Source organism: Apus apus, chromosome 2 (genome assembly GCF_020740795.1).
Source record: "Apus apus isolate bApuApu2 chromosome 2, bApuApu2.pri.cur, whole genome shotgun sequence".
Taxonomy (NCBI): Eukaryota; Metazoa; Chordata; class Aves; order Apodiformes; family Apodidae; genus Apus; species Apus apus.
This window is the reverse complement of record NC_067283.1, coordinates 36,947,138-36,963,637: the sequence shown is the minus strand read 5'-3', so window position 1 is coordinate 36,963,637 and position 16,500 is coordinate 36,947,138. Positions and strand designations below refer to the sequence as shown.

The 16,500-nt window shown below is 38.2% G+C and overlaps 1 protein-coding gene across 2 annotated transcripts in view; it reads left to right on the top strand.

Annotated features, from left to right (window-relative positions):
* TBC1D5 (TBC1 domain family member 5) overlaps nt 1-16,500 on the top strand; it is a 320,926-nt gene that overhangs the window by 265,744 nt on the left and 38,682 nt on the right. For both annotated transcript variants that reach the window (XM_051610176.1, XM_051610175.1), the window contains 2 exons: nt 403-680; nt 9,797-9,960. In XM_051610176.1, coding sequence (XP_051466136.1) covers nt 403-680; nt 9,797-9,960 — 442 coding nt within the window. The remainder of the gene's footprint in view (nt 1-402; nt 681-9,796; nt 9,961-16,500) is intronic.

Genomic DNA, 16,500 nt, shown 5'->3' with positions numbered 1-16,500 from the left:
TATTTTTAAACATTTAAGATAATTGAATCTAGCAGAAGTAAATGCGTGAAGAAGAAGTGCAAAAAGTCAGTTTTATGAAGTTTTCGATGCTTTAGAGCCCGGACTGCTTTGTGTCACGTTTTAATTTTTTTTCATTTAAAAATAAAAATTAAGAAAATTGGTAGAAACTTGCTTTGTTTGCATTCAGTCTGCATTTTTCAGGAAGAAAGGGCCAAAAAAATTGGTCCACCACTGGCTGGGAAAAAGTCTCACAACGTGCAGTCCCTGTGGTTCCTGTGTATATTCCAGTGCAGCTGCGGTAAAACACCTTTGTAATGCTCAGATCTTGGGTTTTTTTCCCCTGAACGTGTCTGTCTAAAACATTGACATGGATGTGATTATTTCTCCTCTTCTTTTTTTCAGGGCTAGTGCTAAGGCTGCCCCACTGAACATTAATAAAGTCTCCAACAGCCTACTGAATTTTGGCCGAAAGCTCATAGCTCCGGCTATGGCTTCAGGTGGGGCTGTGGGTGCTCCTGCTGGCGGGAGCAGTTTTCCTCCCTCTGCAATGCCCATCAGAAGCACAGCAGAAGCCCCCCAGCATCACCACCACCAGCAGCACCACCACCAGCAGCACCACAACCAGGCCCAGCAGCAAAGGATGCTGAAGTCCGAAAGCATGCCAGTTCAGCTGGGCAAAGGTAAAGCTGAAACGTGTGGCATTTTTAACTCTAATTTCTTGGGTTTTTTTCAGGTTATTGGCACAAATCCCATGCATAACAATATTCACTAAACATGAGTGAAGGAAATTAGATCAATAACAGAGTAATTCTTAATAAACTAAATCTTATTCCCTTTAGAATGTGTGGCACTCATTTGAGAAGTTACTTGAACAATAGCATGTATTTGCCTTTTAATGATTTCTGATGGCCCTGTGCACTTTCTCTGTTTGGTAAATGCTACTTCTTTTTCTTGAGCCTTGTTTTTGTCTTTCTGAAGGACAGTTTATTCAACCAACAGTCACAAGCTCAATTTCGGTAATTGTTTCCTGTACTCTGCCAGGCTGAAGGTGTGTTACTGCATTTCATCTTCAGACAGCTGACAACAGTGGGTTCTTTGCAAGGATTATGAAGAGTGGTACTGGATCTGCTGCCTCTAGCTACTTATCCTAGGGAACGGTTATAAGTTTGAGGTCTCATGCTCATTGTCCTGAACATAGTATTGCATCATATTTTTACCAAATTTGAAAGTGCAACAGAAGGGAAATAACACTTTGTAACTTAAGTTGGTGTCCTGACCCATGTGGTCCCTAGTAAGTCCTTTCATGATGCATCACATCCTCAGCAGACACTGAGGGAGCAGAATTCAGAAGCACAGCTGTTGTCTTCAAGCAGAGAGATGGAGACACTTTTGTAAGGGCCAGTAGAGTGGCTTAGCAAAATCCAGATGTGCAGCTTCTCTCTGAAACCTACAAAAATCTCAGAAACTGTTTCAGCAAGAATTTTACAGTTCCCAACACTGTGCAAACATGAAACTGAAACACAATGATTTCTCTGCTGTGCAATGGCCTCATTTGGTTTGTAGTTACTATTGCCATGTATAACCCTGTTTGAATCCATGATGCAAATCCTGCTTACATCAGTGGAAGTAAAATTAGATGTGGGACAAATAATTTCCACAATTTTGGACAGGCTCTTTTGTTAGCTTTTGAATTTAAAAGCAAGAAAATGTAAATACTCTTTTTTTGATCAGTTGAGATGACAGTGAGTTTTGCTTCACATTTTAGTGGCATGCTTGTTGTTCCCAGTCTGTACAGTTACCAGTATATTGGCTGTAGTTGGATAGGAATTGTGAGTGACATCAGTTGACTACATTTGAAAGTGCTATAACTTGTATTTTTTAAGAGACACCCATATGGCAATGGAAAAATAAAGCCTCTTAGAGGTTGCCCAGTGAATTCTCTCTGAAGCTTAAATGTAGGAATAGCTTAGTAAAAGAAAATCCCTATTTGCAGTGACATCGTGTCAGACACAAGGTAGAAAGACCCTCTTGAAGCATGATGCAGATATCTTTGTAAACAGTGCAGCACCATCCATCACACCTTAAAAGTGAAAATAGCTTCTGTAAAGGACAACAGTATCACCACCTTAAGAAAGTGCCGTACAGCCTCTCTGAAAAATTGTGGGTACTTCTATTCCAGGCATTAGGATTTAGGATATGTCCATACCCTGAAGGGGTCTTGTTCCACTCCTGTTTGTGCTGAACTTTTTAAAGTGCCTTTTTACCTTTTGCACTGCCTTTTTTTCAGACTCTGACTTTCACTCTTGCTTTGGGGTATCTAAAAGCAATTTGGTGTGGTCTGTAACTATAAAGCTCCCAGGTCACTGAATGGCTATCACTAGTTTTCTTACATTTCTGTTCTTCCCTGTGTTTTCAGCTCCGCTCAACCTCCTGGAGCTTGTTTATTTAGCTGAGGTAGGGCAGAGGCACGGATTTAGGATTTAAATGGATAGACATTTGCACTTCCAATTGATGTAACACTCACAGATGCTCAGCCGGACGGTATAGCAGGCCAGAGCACTGCAAATCTCAGAGGCATCAAAACAGTAAAGGAAGTTACCAATTTTTGCCTTATCTTACTACACTTTTCTTTTGAATGCTCAAGTAGTTCTGGTAATTTGAATCAATATGTAGAAGGTTGTAAGTTTGAAGAGAGTAAATTAATTGCCTGATCTAGTTTTTATTAAGTGTGAAGAAGCCCTTGGTAACAAAATATCTTGCGGGACTGGCAAAATAATCCTATCCCAGCTTTAGCAACTCTGTTTAGACAGTTCCCACTCACAAACCGGCAGCAGTGACAGGTGTCATTCCTGCTGCCACCTCCAGGGGTAGCTTGTGCTGTGATCTAGGCGAGGGAGAGTTAGTTTACATAATCTGTAGTAATTATTTCTCACTCTGAAGTTTTGGTACTTGCTGAATTTCTTTAAAAAGTTTATATGATTTAGATAATGTAAATTGAAAAATAGCAGGCTAATAAGAAAAAGAAATGTAATTACAAGTCTGTAATTCCAGATGAGTCTTCAACATCACAAATCACAGTTGAACAAAGTATCCAGACACCTAATTGTGAATTCAGTTCCTCCTAATAATATATTAATCCCATTCTGCCTGTCCTCAGCACAGAAGAACATTGGGTATCATTACTGATTACGTTTGCAAGGCAGCCAGCTAATGGAAAAGGGATTAAAATATTCTCTTGACCCCATGCAATGAAGGAATCATTGGCATAAAGGTTAAATTCAGATCTAGAGTTCATTGTTATTTGAGTTTGATACTGAAAAAATACGGAAAAAAACAGAATTGTAGCCCTTTTCATTCCATTGGATTTTTGAGCATTCAGAAAGTAGATACTCTTTGATTACCAAATATCAGCTTGTTCCTACAAAAAAAAGCATTTCTCTTTCACTTCTTCCCTTATAGTGCTGGATACAGGTTTCCTTCTAGGTCCTTTCAAGCCCAAAGGGCTTGTGATATGAATGCTCCTTGACCACAAGGACACGTTAGTAGACCAGTTAGAAGGTAAAGCTCTGCCAAAACTGTGATCAGCTATGTAAAGAGTTTCCAGATTACTGTTTGCTTTTAGGAGTTGATACTTCTGCAGTATTTGCTGTAACACGAACAGAATTTCCACAGTCACCAAATAAGCCCTAAAGAAGTTATCTCTGTATTTAGAATTATGTATTAGCTATGTCTAGAAAATGAGTATGCTTTTTCAGAAGGAAAAAGAAGTTGTCCTTAGTGACATTGGAACTGAACAAAAATGAAAGAAATAAAATATAGGTTAACAACTTTATTTTTTAAAATATGAATATACCTATTAAGTAATTGTGCAATTTTGTTGACAGTACAAATATATGCTCCCAAACCAGCAGAATGATGCTGTCAGTATGAAGTACCAGAAACAAAATGGGGTTGATTGTTTTATTTTATTTCAGATTTTAATCCTACCAGTCTACAAGACTTTTTTTGCACAGGTCCGAACGCAGTTTATAATGCACCGATTGCTCATTTCTTTCTGCCTGCTCTCACTCCCCCCTCTTACAGCGTCCTTTTGTGTTTGAAGCAGGGTCTTCTTCCAGCTGGAAACCCCCTGCAGAACCGCAGCTCTTTGCTGGGGGAGTTGCGTTGGCTGGGCAGACCTAACGCTGTTGTTTGTTCCCCAGGCGAGGTGGGGCCGCCGGGCGCCGGGCAGCACCCCCCTGCCCTCCCAGCTACGGCTGCTGCACCTGCAGCCCTGCCCGCCGGCTGCACGGCCACCCCCGCAGGTTTGTCCATGCCTGGTGTCTCCATTCGTTGTCCATCCACCGAGTGGCACTGTTGTGTCGGGAGAAAAACAAAAAAGGCGGCTTCGCTCCGCCGCTCCCTGCAGCGACATTCGCTGTGCGCCAGCGTCCGTAGAAACCCCGTGTTCGCTTTGTGCGTTGTAGTCCATTTCACACGTTGTCATGTGGGGCGAGTGGATCATCAGTGTCTCTTCTGGTTGTGTTGCTTCTCCTAGGAAGACAGGGAGAAAGAGCTGGGGTTTCTCAGGCTGGAGAAGAGAAGGCTCCGACGAGACCTTTTAGCATCCTTCCAGGACCCACAGGACCCTTCCAGGGGGCCCGCAGGGAAGCTGGGGAGGGGCTTTTTGCAAGAGCACGTTGCGTATGGACTAGGGAGGAAGTTTTCAAATTGAAAAAGGGTAGATTTGTATTAGATATGAGGAATAAATTCTTTTCTGTGGGGGTGGTAAGACACTGGAAGAGGTTGTCCAGGCGAGTTGTGGATGCCTCCTTCCTGGAAGTGTTCAAGGCCAGGTTGGATGGGACTTCGAGCATCCTGGTCAAGTGGGAGGTGTCCCTGCTCATGGCAGGGTGTTGGAAATAGATGCACTTTCAGTTTCCTTCCAAACTAAACCTAGATTCTGTGATTCTCTGATACTTCCCTATTGTTTGAGGCAGGTATTTTGAGTTGAACATCTACTTTAATGCACTCAACCAAAGAGGAAATTACCTCCCTCGGCCTGAAATAATAAGCATTCAGATTTGTGTGATGAGATGGTTTGAATACATTTTCAAAGTACTGGAAGCCTTTGTTCCAATTTCAGTGTGGGAGAAAAAGGGAAACTAATTTATCTGAAGTTTAAAAGTTTTATAAAACTCGCATCATTCCTTTTGCAAATTTTAATACTCTCCATCCTGACTGTGGCAAATACAAAGTAATAGATGAGCACATGTGAATGGTTTTGAATTATAGATCGTGCCTTCCTTCTGTTCTTCTTGGTATCTTTGTCCTTACTCTCCTTATAGCTATGAAAGCTGTTCTTTTCCTCTGTAGGAGCCAAATAGAATGAACCATGAGTTTTGTATGCTTTTTGTGCATCTTCCTACAACTTTTTCTCTGTTGTAGTAGAGACCTTCAAAGTGCATGATTATCTCCTTTATAACTTAGCTCAAACTTGCATCTTGCTTTTCATGCCTTTTAAGTCTTCTCCGCTCTTCTCATCATCTTTCGCTTTATTACAAGTCCTTTTTATTGATCACATTATATTTAAATTGTCCTTCTTTCAAGACACTGCGTGTCTCCACCCTCTGCCCTGCCAGCAATACTAACAATTTAGTCCTTTTCCCACTACCACATCCATGTGTTTTCCAAATGTTTGTGAGACAGCTCGTTTGTATCCCTGGGGCCAGCCCCAGGATCTTTAGCAACAAGCATGTAGTGAGCCAATTAGAAGTCAGCATATGGAAGTAATGCTGCTTCTTTCTGCCTCAGAAGTGGATATATTTTTAGTTCATGAAATCCTGTGCATCATTACAGTGAACTATTTATGCATTTTAGTGTTCATATATATAATTTTTCAGACATCCTGCACAGTAATGTATTCTGACTCCTGCTACTTGTTCTGTGTGCCTTATGAGCATTTGATTTCCATGCTTGGAGTTTCTTCACCCTGTTTCCTATAGGGCTTAGGACCTTCTGGTATACAAGTAGATAATCAGAGATTAGATTTCTCTACTCTTCTTCTAAGGAGGCATAATGTATTTATCTGAAATTGATAGAATGGGCAAAGGAAAACTGGACTTTGATTCAGTGATTCAGACATTATGTGTAATCCTTCCAACATCCTGAAATCTCTGCGTTGGTGCTACAGTGTTATTTCTAAAAGTTCCATGAAGGTTATTAATGCCTCAGAAATCAGTGCACACATCTGAAAGGCTTCTAAAACGTGGTGACTTCAGTTAATGGCTCCACTAAACTTCTGTGTTAGGAAAATGCTAGGTGGCTTTTCTGTTACATTAGGCAAAATATTTATGATTGGTGTGTCTTGTCTTTCAGCTTTCTTATTTTACAGTTGTAAAAATGATGGCTCCTCTGGAAATTGGAAAAGCCTATTACAACCCAAGAACTCTGCTTTATGACTTGCAACGCGCTGTAGTTATTCATAAGTACTGTTCTTTCTGTCTTCTTAATCACATCCCCAAATAATCCACAGTCACAGTGGTGTTCATGGGGTTGGAGCCGAATAAAAATGTAATGTTTGCTGATGGTAATTTTCTCATATTTGCTTATTCAGGCAGAAGGACTGGGGGCATCCTAAGTTTTCTTCTTAGCTGGGTATAAAGCATGCACGAAGAATATTCTTATCACTTCTGTTTTACTGAATCTCTATCTTAGTTCCATTACATGCAAGTAGCTGCATGTTCCATTCCTCTGAACTGTGATCCATCTTTTGAAGTGTAGCTGTTTAGTAAGCAAAGTAGTGGCCATAGAGATGGTTCTCTGTCTTTTCAATGTCATATTATATTTTGGACCTTTTTTCCTTGGAGCTGAAAGACAAACACAGGTTCCTCAAATATGTCCCTCTCTCAATGTTATCTATTACATTTTACAACATGTTCTGCTGATTTGCAGGTATAGTGGGTTAACATAGGCCATCCAATGGAGGAGTATGTGAAAAACATCAATTGCTCATTGTTCTGTTGTTTTATTTGTTGTTGGGTTTCTTTTAATCTTGATCCTGTGTGGAAGATATCTTCTAAATATAACAATGGAAAAGAGAGCCCATTTAGTCTGATTTACACATTATTAAATATTTTTTCGTTGTAGTTTACTCTCTCCACTAAATGGATTTTTTTATGTTTACTGTTTAAATTGGCTGCCCTGGCTTAGCTGTGTGAATTTCTTTTATAAATGCTTTATTTGTTAAAATATGTAATTACACCTGTTCCTAAACTATTTTTAAGTTCTATGTACTGTAAAACCACACCTACATTGTAAATTGCCACTATAAAATGCATAAAAGGTCCCCTCCTTACATAAAGGCAACTGTAAGGATAATGGTGTTTCCATGTGACACGAGAAATCTGAAAACTTATGACTGGATTATGCCTGTTTGCTGTGCAGTGTTTTCTCCTCTTCCACCTCTGGAATTATTTACAGAATTAGAGATTCATGTTCACCTGATTAATGCGTATCCCATTTCTCTATAAAATGTGAAGGCAAAAGTTAAGCAAGATCTACAGTCTCCATCTCCTGCACTTTAAGGAGGCTGTTCAGACTAAGTGGTAGGTGATAAGTGACTAGAGGAGGGCTGGGAAGAAACAGTAATAATGCACTTGAATTAAGTTGGTGGAAAGAAAAGAATATATAGAGGAAAATGTTGGAATAAGGAAATTGTAGAAGCAGAAGAGGCAACGTGGAGGGATTTGAAGAGGAGGAGGCAGACAGGAAGGATAAAATGTAGGAGAGTCATGGGAAAGATGAGCAAAATAAGGCAGCAGAGAATGAAGAAGATGCAAAGCAGTTTATATGCCAGATTTCTTCCAGGAAACACTGAGAATCTTGGATTTTGTCCTTTTTAGTCTGTTTTGTCACATTTTTTTAATTATTTGCTAGTTCAATCTCTTTACTTTTAACATTCCTCTTGTTAAGAGGACATTCTAAATAGATCTGTATTTCTTCCCTTAAGAAAACGGGGCTTGCTGGTTTCATGGTGCTGCAGCTGTGCAATATATGCTGCAGAGGTCAAACGCTGCAGACAACTTGGCTCCGGCTTTGTCTCCACCCAACAAGTAGCCATGCACGGCACTGCTGACTTCCACAGTGCTTTCAGGACAGTTTCTGTTCTAAATCTTTAGAGTCTGAACTAAGATGGCTCTATATGAGTAGATTTTGCTAGTTGTTGCCTTTTGTTGAAAATGTTTCATCTCAACAGAGGGCTGGTCTCCTTTTGTATTTGAATATGGATTTATTTCTGTGTTTTCTGCAGCCTTTTCTATCTCTATTTTCTTTCATTTCTTTGTCTTTTAGTTTTATTTCTCTAGAAACCTGTATCATGGAGGAAGATCACAGTGCATGATGAAGGGGAGACTAACCCACTCCAGAAAAGGAGTTAGTTTTGTATTTTTAGAATTGGTGGTGCGTCCACAATGACAAAATACAAAATATATTGCAAGATACATGCAATATTGTGTGACATCTCTGTGAGTAAAACTGGTGTAAAGGGTTGGAGCAGCTCAGAGCAAAGAAGGATGAACCACTGGCATCTGCAAGGAAGGTGGTTTCAAATTCAGTCAGAACCTTGCAAAGGAGATGAAGCTGCACCTCTGACATCTGAATTAGTTTCGGTGGATCACGTTTGATGCTATAGAAGGTAGCAGGAAAACACACCAAAAAAAGGGAAGGAAAAGGGAGAACATAGACTCAACAGAATAGCCAACAAAACTAGAAAAGGGGAGGATTCTGCAGCTGTAGTTGTACATGCTATTTTACTTTTTTCAGAAAGGAAAATTCTAGAAATGCATTGTATTGTGCTGGGTTGACTTCCTTGTAAATCTAACTGCAGGGGTTTTTAAAACTAACATCTGTCCTAATGCAGTATTTTCTTAATGAAAGTTTATGTAAACTGACATGTTAATTGCTTTTTTCTTCTGGAGCTAATTGGAGTAAAGTTTTAAGTTCAATATTTCAAAACACTTTGTGGACTTTGAGTGCAAGAAATCGTCCTTATTGAAGACTGCCAGACTGCACACCGTGTCATGGTGAAGCAGCCCAGGCACCTAGCCAGATGTCTTTGCTAAGAGAGTGGACAACACTAGATTCTTTTGAAAGGCTGCATGAAATGAAAATAAATAACTATTGAGTAAACTTCATCGAAATGTTTTGTTAGGTAGCGATGGCCTGAACATTTGAAACGTGAGAACTTAGGTTCCTGCCAGAAATTAACTTTTTCCTATTGTAAGTCTAGATATAGTCATCTAGATCCACAGTGTCTAACTCATTCTTGGAATCTGACACTCTTAGCTTTCTTTGCCAAGTTTTATAGTTTTATTGAGAGAAAAAGGATTTCCCTTCCAGTGTTGAGGACATCAGGGTGGTTTTTTTTACAAAATGGTCCTTTTTCTCATTATGCTGCACAAAGATGATCCTCAATCTATGGACATAATGGAGTATATATACTGAGATCATCTTTTATATACATATATGTATATATATGTTGTTTATCATATATGTATACTCACTATATGTAGTGTCTTTGTGTATATATCTATATATACATTAAGATTCAGTATCTTTCTGTGATACAAAACTTGAGTTTCATGTATGTCAGAATAGTCCTTCAGTCTCACAATGCATGCCGACACACTTCAGCATTTCATTCTGTGTTGGGCTATCTGTGAATCTCAGTGAATGTCAATTAAGACAAGGAAATACTTAGAGGGAGAAGAGACTGCCCATTGATTAATTATTTTGTTACTTTGTGTTTGCTTTACAGGCCAAAGCTCAAAAAACATCAGCTCATCCCCAAGCATAGAGAGCTTGTGTGGAGGACGTGAATTTACAGGATCTCCACCCCTGTCTGCATCAAAAAAGGATTCCTTTTTCAGTACAATCTCCCGCTCCCGTTCCCAAAGCAAAACTATGAGCAGAAAAGAATCGGTGAGTTCTTTAACTTTTTAAGCTATTTTAATGTCACACTGCATTACTTGTTAGAGCCCATCATTTCTCTCATTCATTAAACACTTGCACTTCAGAACGTTTCCCTAAGCACACATTAACAACAAAAGCAGAAATAAGCAGTTTCAACTGTTTCCATTGAGTAACATCTCCATTATGGCTTCCATCACATAATGCTACCTGAAATGAAACTGTGAAGGTGCCTGTTATCCCTGAGAAAGGAGATAATGCCTGTAAATGTATTTCCTATGTTAGACTTTTGTTGTAATCCTGAGGGTAATAAACAGTTCAGTGGGGAGCACGAATGCTCAGCAGATCCAAACATGTCCATCTGTTCTCCCTGAAGTTCCTTAATACATCAGAGGTTTCCCAGTGTCCGTAGCATCTGTAGTCTGTAGTCACAGTTCTATTTCTTGCACAGCCCTGACCTTCCATTTGGCCACAAGATACTATTATTTAAACAGATCATTTTCATCCAAGAAAATCAGCTCTTACCATGGGTGTGTTCCAAAGAAATTCTTATCTCATCAAAGATATTTTAGGAGCACTGCTTTGGTAAACTCATATGTCATGGAATGGGAGGATTTGTCTTTATTTTATATACACGTTTCCTGTTGTTTTTCTGCTGATTTCTAACCAGCTGCGTCGTAGATAGAAGTTTATCAGGTGAAGGCACAGTGGTTTTCTCTATTCCATTTTCACAAATGTGTGCTTATATAATTTCCTGTTGATTTCAATAAATAGGAATTGTAGTAGCAGTATTTCTGTATCGCAGCATTCTTCAGGTGTTCAGAGGTGAACAGTGTGCAGAAGTTTAATCTGAACATCTCAGCATTTTTGTCTTTAACAGCAGAATCTTCATTAAGTCACATCATGTTATAAATTTGCTACTTAAAATGTTCCAATGAAATGCACAACTTTGTTCAGTTTTTGTTTACTGAAAGAGAGGGTTTAGTTCTTCCACATGCTTTAATTTTGCCTAAAGAAAAGCGGTTTTTTGTGGTTAGTCAACAAGAATCTATAATTTTGGTTTGTGTCCATTTAAGACATTGAATTGAATTCAAAGCTAAAACAACAAACTAATATCTTGTCCTCGTGAGTTTAAGAAAAATAAATATACCAATATTTAACTTTTCTTTTTATGTGGTTTAACAAGATGTAAATCCGGCTTTCATTTACAACGATTTTGCACTAGCAGAGTTTAAGAATAATTCCTCCTTAGTTCTCTAATAGGCAACACAGAAGAATTTTCCATTATAACATTCATACTCAGTTAGAATCCATTAATGATTAACGTGGTTTTTAGGGGAAAAAAATCTCAAATTTGTGATACTTTATTGATGTTTTTTCAGGGATTTTGGCCAAAGAAGCATTCATTGGACAAGATTTGTAGCCCTTATGATTATTTTCAGTAGATTGGTAATTGCAAGAAACTGAGCAGAGCATAAATTTTCAAAGTAATTCTTTGAACTGTGACATATACTTTATATTGCAGCATTTTATGATTAAACATTTAGAAAAAGTTTCAGGCTACCAAAATCTTATTTCCTTATGTTCTCCTTTTGACTAACCTTTAACATAGGGAAAAGGAATTAGTAGCAGCTCCAAGAGGAAAAGGTTTGTTTAAATCTCTTTTCTGTTACTCAATATGATGTTTTGTTTTTGTTTTCCTGTGAATTTCATGATACCTAGTTTTCCATGTAGAGAAGAAAACATGAGGTCCCAAAATAGTTGCATCATATTACTCCAGTCTCGTAGTTGCTTCATATCCAGCTGTTTTCTGGAGGCAAAAGACAACCTGAAAACATAATGGGTTCACATCTTTGTTTTATTTCTAAAACCAAACTGGTTTACATTTTTACATTTGTCTCTAATAACTATACAATTATGTTGTTAAGTTTTGGGAAAATTGCCTTTATTGGAACGTGGCCACACGAGTCACCTTATAAAAAGATGCTTTTTAAATCAAGCTTTTTAAATCAATCATTCTTTGTGTAACGGATGAAAGAGAATCCATTTCCCCTTCATCTTTGTATTTCTGATTAATGCCCGCTCCAAGCAAAGTGGAAATAGAACACAGACATAAAAATACATCCTTCAGCATGGAATTAAAAAAAAAGTAATTTTTACAGACCTGAGAGCATTACTGTAACATTCACAGAATCATAGAATCTCCATCCTTGCAGATATTCAAAAGCCATCTGGACACACTCCTGGTGACCCTGGTTGAGTAGGGTCTTGGACAAGATGACCTTCAGAGGTTTCTCCAACCTCAACCACTCTGATTCTGTGACAGGATAAGCTGGAATGTAACATGTCTAAATGCTTTCTTTCCCAAAGCCTTTCCTAAATCTGGAGTTTCTCTGGAAGAGCAGTAATGAAAATTGATAATCAACTTGATTTATTGCCTCCAGGAATAGGATGTGTGCATTTCTCATATTAAGGACTTCTTAAGCTAGTAACATTTGCATTATATTTAGTCTTCTAGAGCTTTTTTTCCTCTCAAATGCCAAGATCAATGGAATTACTTTTTTACTGGTGTTGTCAGAAACAGATGGCCCCTGTTATATTTAGTTAAGGAAGTGAACCTACAGCCTCAGGGCTGAATGCACGGTATCAGATCATGTTTTGGCAACCCATGGGAGCCTGATGTTTTTCATGTTACTGTTGAGTGGCACTCCACAGTATGTTACCTGAGGCCCACCAAATGTGTTTGAAAGACTGTGCTCACCGGTGAGATGGTTCTCTACCTCTTTATATATTTTGTGGCTTTCTGGCAGGAATAACAGGTTGCAGTTCTTGGAGCTGTCTTCTCATGAACAGGAGTGGGAACATTTAATATATAATGCCCTCCAGTGCTCATTATCTTCTGGCTGATCAGCCTTGCCTGGAACAAAGTACAAGAAAATTTCTTCTCATAGCCTGTCTACTGCCCTCTGCTTTTCAGCAGAGTTGGGAAATAGGGTCCATTTGTGGTCCATTTATTTCTCATTATGTTTTATTTTTATCTCTAGCAACTGTTAAGGATGTTTACTACTCTTTTTGGCAAACAGCGAAGTTGCTTAGATGTTGATCTGGGCGAATATGGTTGGCTGGTCTCACTTTCAGCCATAGAGGTGTGCCAGAGACGGAGCTTTGAGTCGAACAATATGAACATTTTAAAACTTTCACTAAACAAAAGCAGGAGAAAGGTGGTTTTGATGGAAAAGAAAGGTTTTATTTCAAGAAATCGTGTATTTTAATAATTCACAGTGATTTCTACATAAGGTGTTTCAAATTAAGAGAAATATATCTATTTGGAAAATATGTGAGTTAAAAGGTTCCTGAGAAGGAACTATTTCTCAGGAAAACCTGGAGAAGTTTTTGGGTTTGTTTTTTTTTTTAATAATTTACAAATGGTCAATCAGAATCCTCATTTCTTAGCAAAAAAATCCTGACACAAGAGTGTCATGCATCATGCTGGTTTTGATTGCATAGACTTTTTAATTAAATCAAATTTGACAACATATGTCCCCGCAAGCAGGTAAAAACAACTGTTACTGTCTGTGATGTTTGACTGATTTGAAGTTGTGAATACCCCTACAGGTTAGAAAATTAACATATGCCATTATTTGCAAGTAAATGGGCATCTGCTCTACTGATTTAGGAGCCTGATATCAAACATACAAGCTTGAGAGTTTTGCTCAAGGAAAAGTAGTGTAAAAAATAAAAGAGATAATAAAATAAATACCAGACAACCATACACCAAAAAAAAAAAAATCATGCATGCCAAAATTCCTTTGAAGAACAGCGTGCCTTTTGTGCATGGTACACAACTTTAATTCCCTTCTTTAATTTATCTCTTCCATGACTATTATTTTTAAATCTTTTCAAAGGCTTTGAGCAAAATAGTTGTCAGTCCATGTTTACCCATGCCAAACATTTATTTGAAAATACAAATGCTTGATGAAATGTCTTTTTTTTTAGTTAAGCATCATAAAACGTGCCTAGAGTAAGTTAGCATCTGTGTACAACAGCCAGTTGATTGCCTGATCAATGTGTTGGATTTGTTAGGCCTAAAGTTAAAGATACAACAATTGTTCACAGTACCTTTAAGTTTCGTGAACTTCAGTGCCTTAACATTGAAGAGGAGTTACTAGTGTAAGGCATTTCTGATCTGATAGACACCTGAAAACTGCAAGTTATTTAGTACTTCGGTGCTTGTCTAATTTTAGGGACAGATGAAAAGAATATTAAATCTGAGATGCTGCCAGGTCTATGAACACAGTTTGTAGACAAACCTCTGAGATTTTTTGGAGGAGTGATTCTTTTCTCCATTGCCTTCCTCAGGCTCTCACGACACGCTGTAACTCAAATGAAAGCGCAGAAAACAGTACAAGGAAAAATAAGTTGCCTTTTAGAGTTTTTTTATTAGAAATACTTGCAAGTTTCATATAATTTAGTAAAACGACAGCTGTGTGCATGAGTGGCAGCTTTGAATCCTAATGCTCCTTATCTTTTTTGGAGTGATTCATTTCAGGGAAGAGAAGCTGTACTGTGATAAAAACAGGAAGTTAATTGCTTAGAATAAAAGATGAATAAAACCCCAAGTGGCTCTGCAGCGCTTTTTCTGTCATATTATGAGCAATAAACATGTGTACAGAACAGATCTGTGGGGCCATTTGGAAGATTTTTAAAATGTCAATGTAAACTGTTGTCTTTCTCTGGGACAAGCGATTCCGGTATGTGCAGCTGAATTATACTTGCCAGTAACTTCTGCACAGAAGCAAATTGGAATGATGTCATTGAAGGAAGGCAGGAAGAACTTTTAAAATTATTGGGCAACCATTTAAATCTGTCATTAAAAAATACCAAAATCATGAATGAATGAGACCATCAGCATTGTTTATACAAGGATCAAGGTGACTTAGAAGCCAAGAAGTGTGATCCCTCACACCACAGCAATCCTGTTGCCAGCAGCAGGTACAGGACTTTGTGCATCCTCTTTCCATACATTAAACATGAACTTAATGTTTCAGCATCCCTGCGGCAAAGGAAGATACATCTGAGGATCTATGTCGGTGGTTTGAGCTGCCTTTTTTTCCTTTTCAGTAGAAATTTTATCTTTCTCTTCTAACATAACACCACAAAATTACTGTCCATTTCTGTGAATAGCTGAGAGACCTGCACTGAACTCTCAACAAAAACATGGATGTGGTTTGGAAACATCTCTCTAAGTCAGGCTATTGTTTTAGTTGGGGTTTTTTAGCAGCAGAAGGGTTTTCTGTGTTTGGGATATATTTTTTCCCACTGAAATAAATTGTAGGTATGTGTTTAATAGCTTGATTCTTATTTTTGTCTGTGTTTGGTTAAGTCAAATCATTCCCTATAAAAGCAATAAAACTAGGTTTCCGTTCTTATAATAATGTAGCATAAATGGTGTATATTTACAGTCCCTGTATAATCACTGTTCTTAAGTTTTACTCTCCTTATGCTCTGAACAATGTAATCAGAGATTCTAAAACCCCTAAATAATAAGATTCTGCTCTGATCTGCATTTTCTGTCATATTAGGAATCATATCAAAGGTCAAATATGTCCAGCCTGAACAGAGAAGGGGTTAGTGAAACTTTTTTGCAACTAATGCTTTAAAAAAATTGAACTGAGTATGAATTTAACAAATTGAAGCATGGAGGATGAACTTTAATAATTGCATAATATCTATATAGTAATAATTCCATATCCAAATGCATTTAAGAATACTTACCGTGTTGTTTCACGGAGCTTGAGAATCATAAAGTGGTGGGGTTTTTTTCCTATAATCACCTTTCTCTTACATTTGCCTTAGTGGACTTACACAGTTTTAAAGGCAGCAATGTGTGTACCAGATAGGCAGAAGGCCTGTCCGGTGTGATGCTGAAACATAGTGGAGGAAATGGGATTCTGATTCATGTGTGTTTATTTATAGTTATTTCCAAAATACTTACAGTCATACCATCTAAATTAATATCTCCGTTTTATTATTTAGGAAGAAATATTCCCATATGATTCAGTCAACAATGTCAACAGCAGCACTGAGAGAAACCTTTTATCAGCATTTCTCTTCAGAGGGATAATTTCTATTACCCTAGAGCTCTTTTTGTTCTTATCTATTCCCTTACCAAGTTTCTCAGTTCTTTGGTTCCTACCCACCCGCCATCAGTTATACACAATTTTCTGCATTCCTTAGATCTTCCAGCATTTTGTATGTTTTGTTTTTAAACTGCAATCTCAGCAGTCCCAGGTGGATTTGTGCAGGCAGCAGGTATATAAGTCCCACTTATCATGTGTCTGCTTGAAAAGGAGATTTCGTGCCATCCCTACTTTCTTTGTCTCTAGGCAAGAGCTTTCTCCGTTATTCATGTTTATCCTTCTTATCTTCCTGCTAAGGAGAGATTATCTGAGCACGGGAGTTTGGTGTTTTTAAGAGGAAAATAGAGCCAGGTTAGAAGAAAACAATCCTATTTGTGCTCCAGTAGCACTGTTGCTGGTTTCTAGCTCTGCA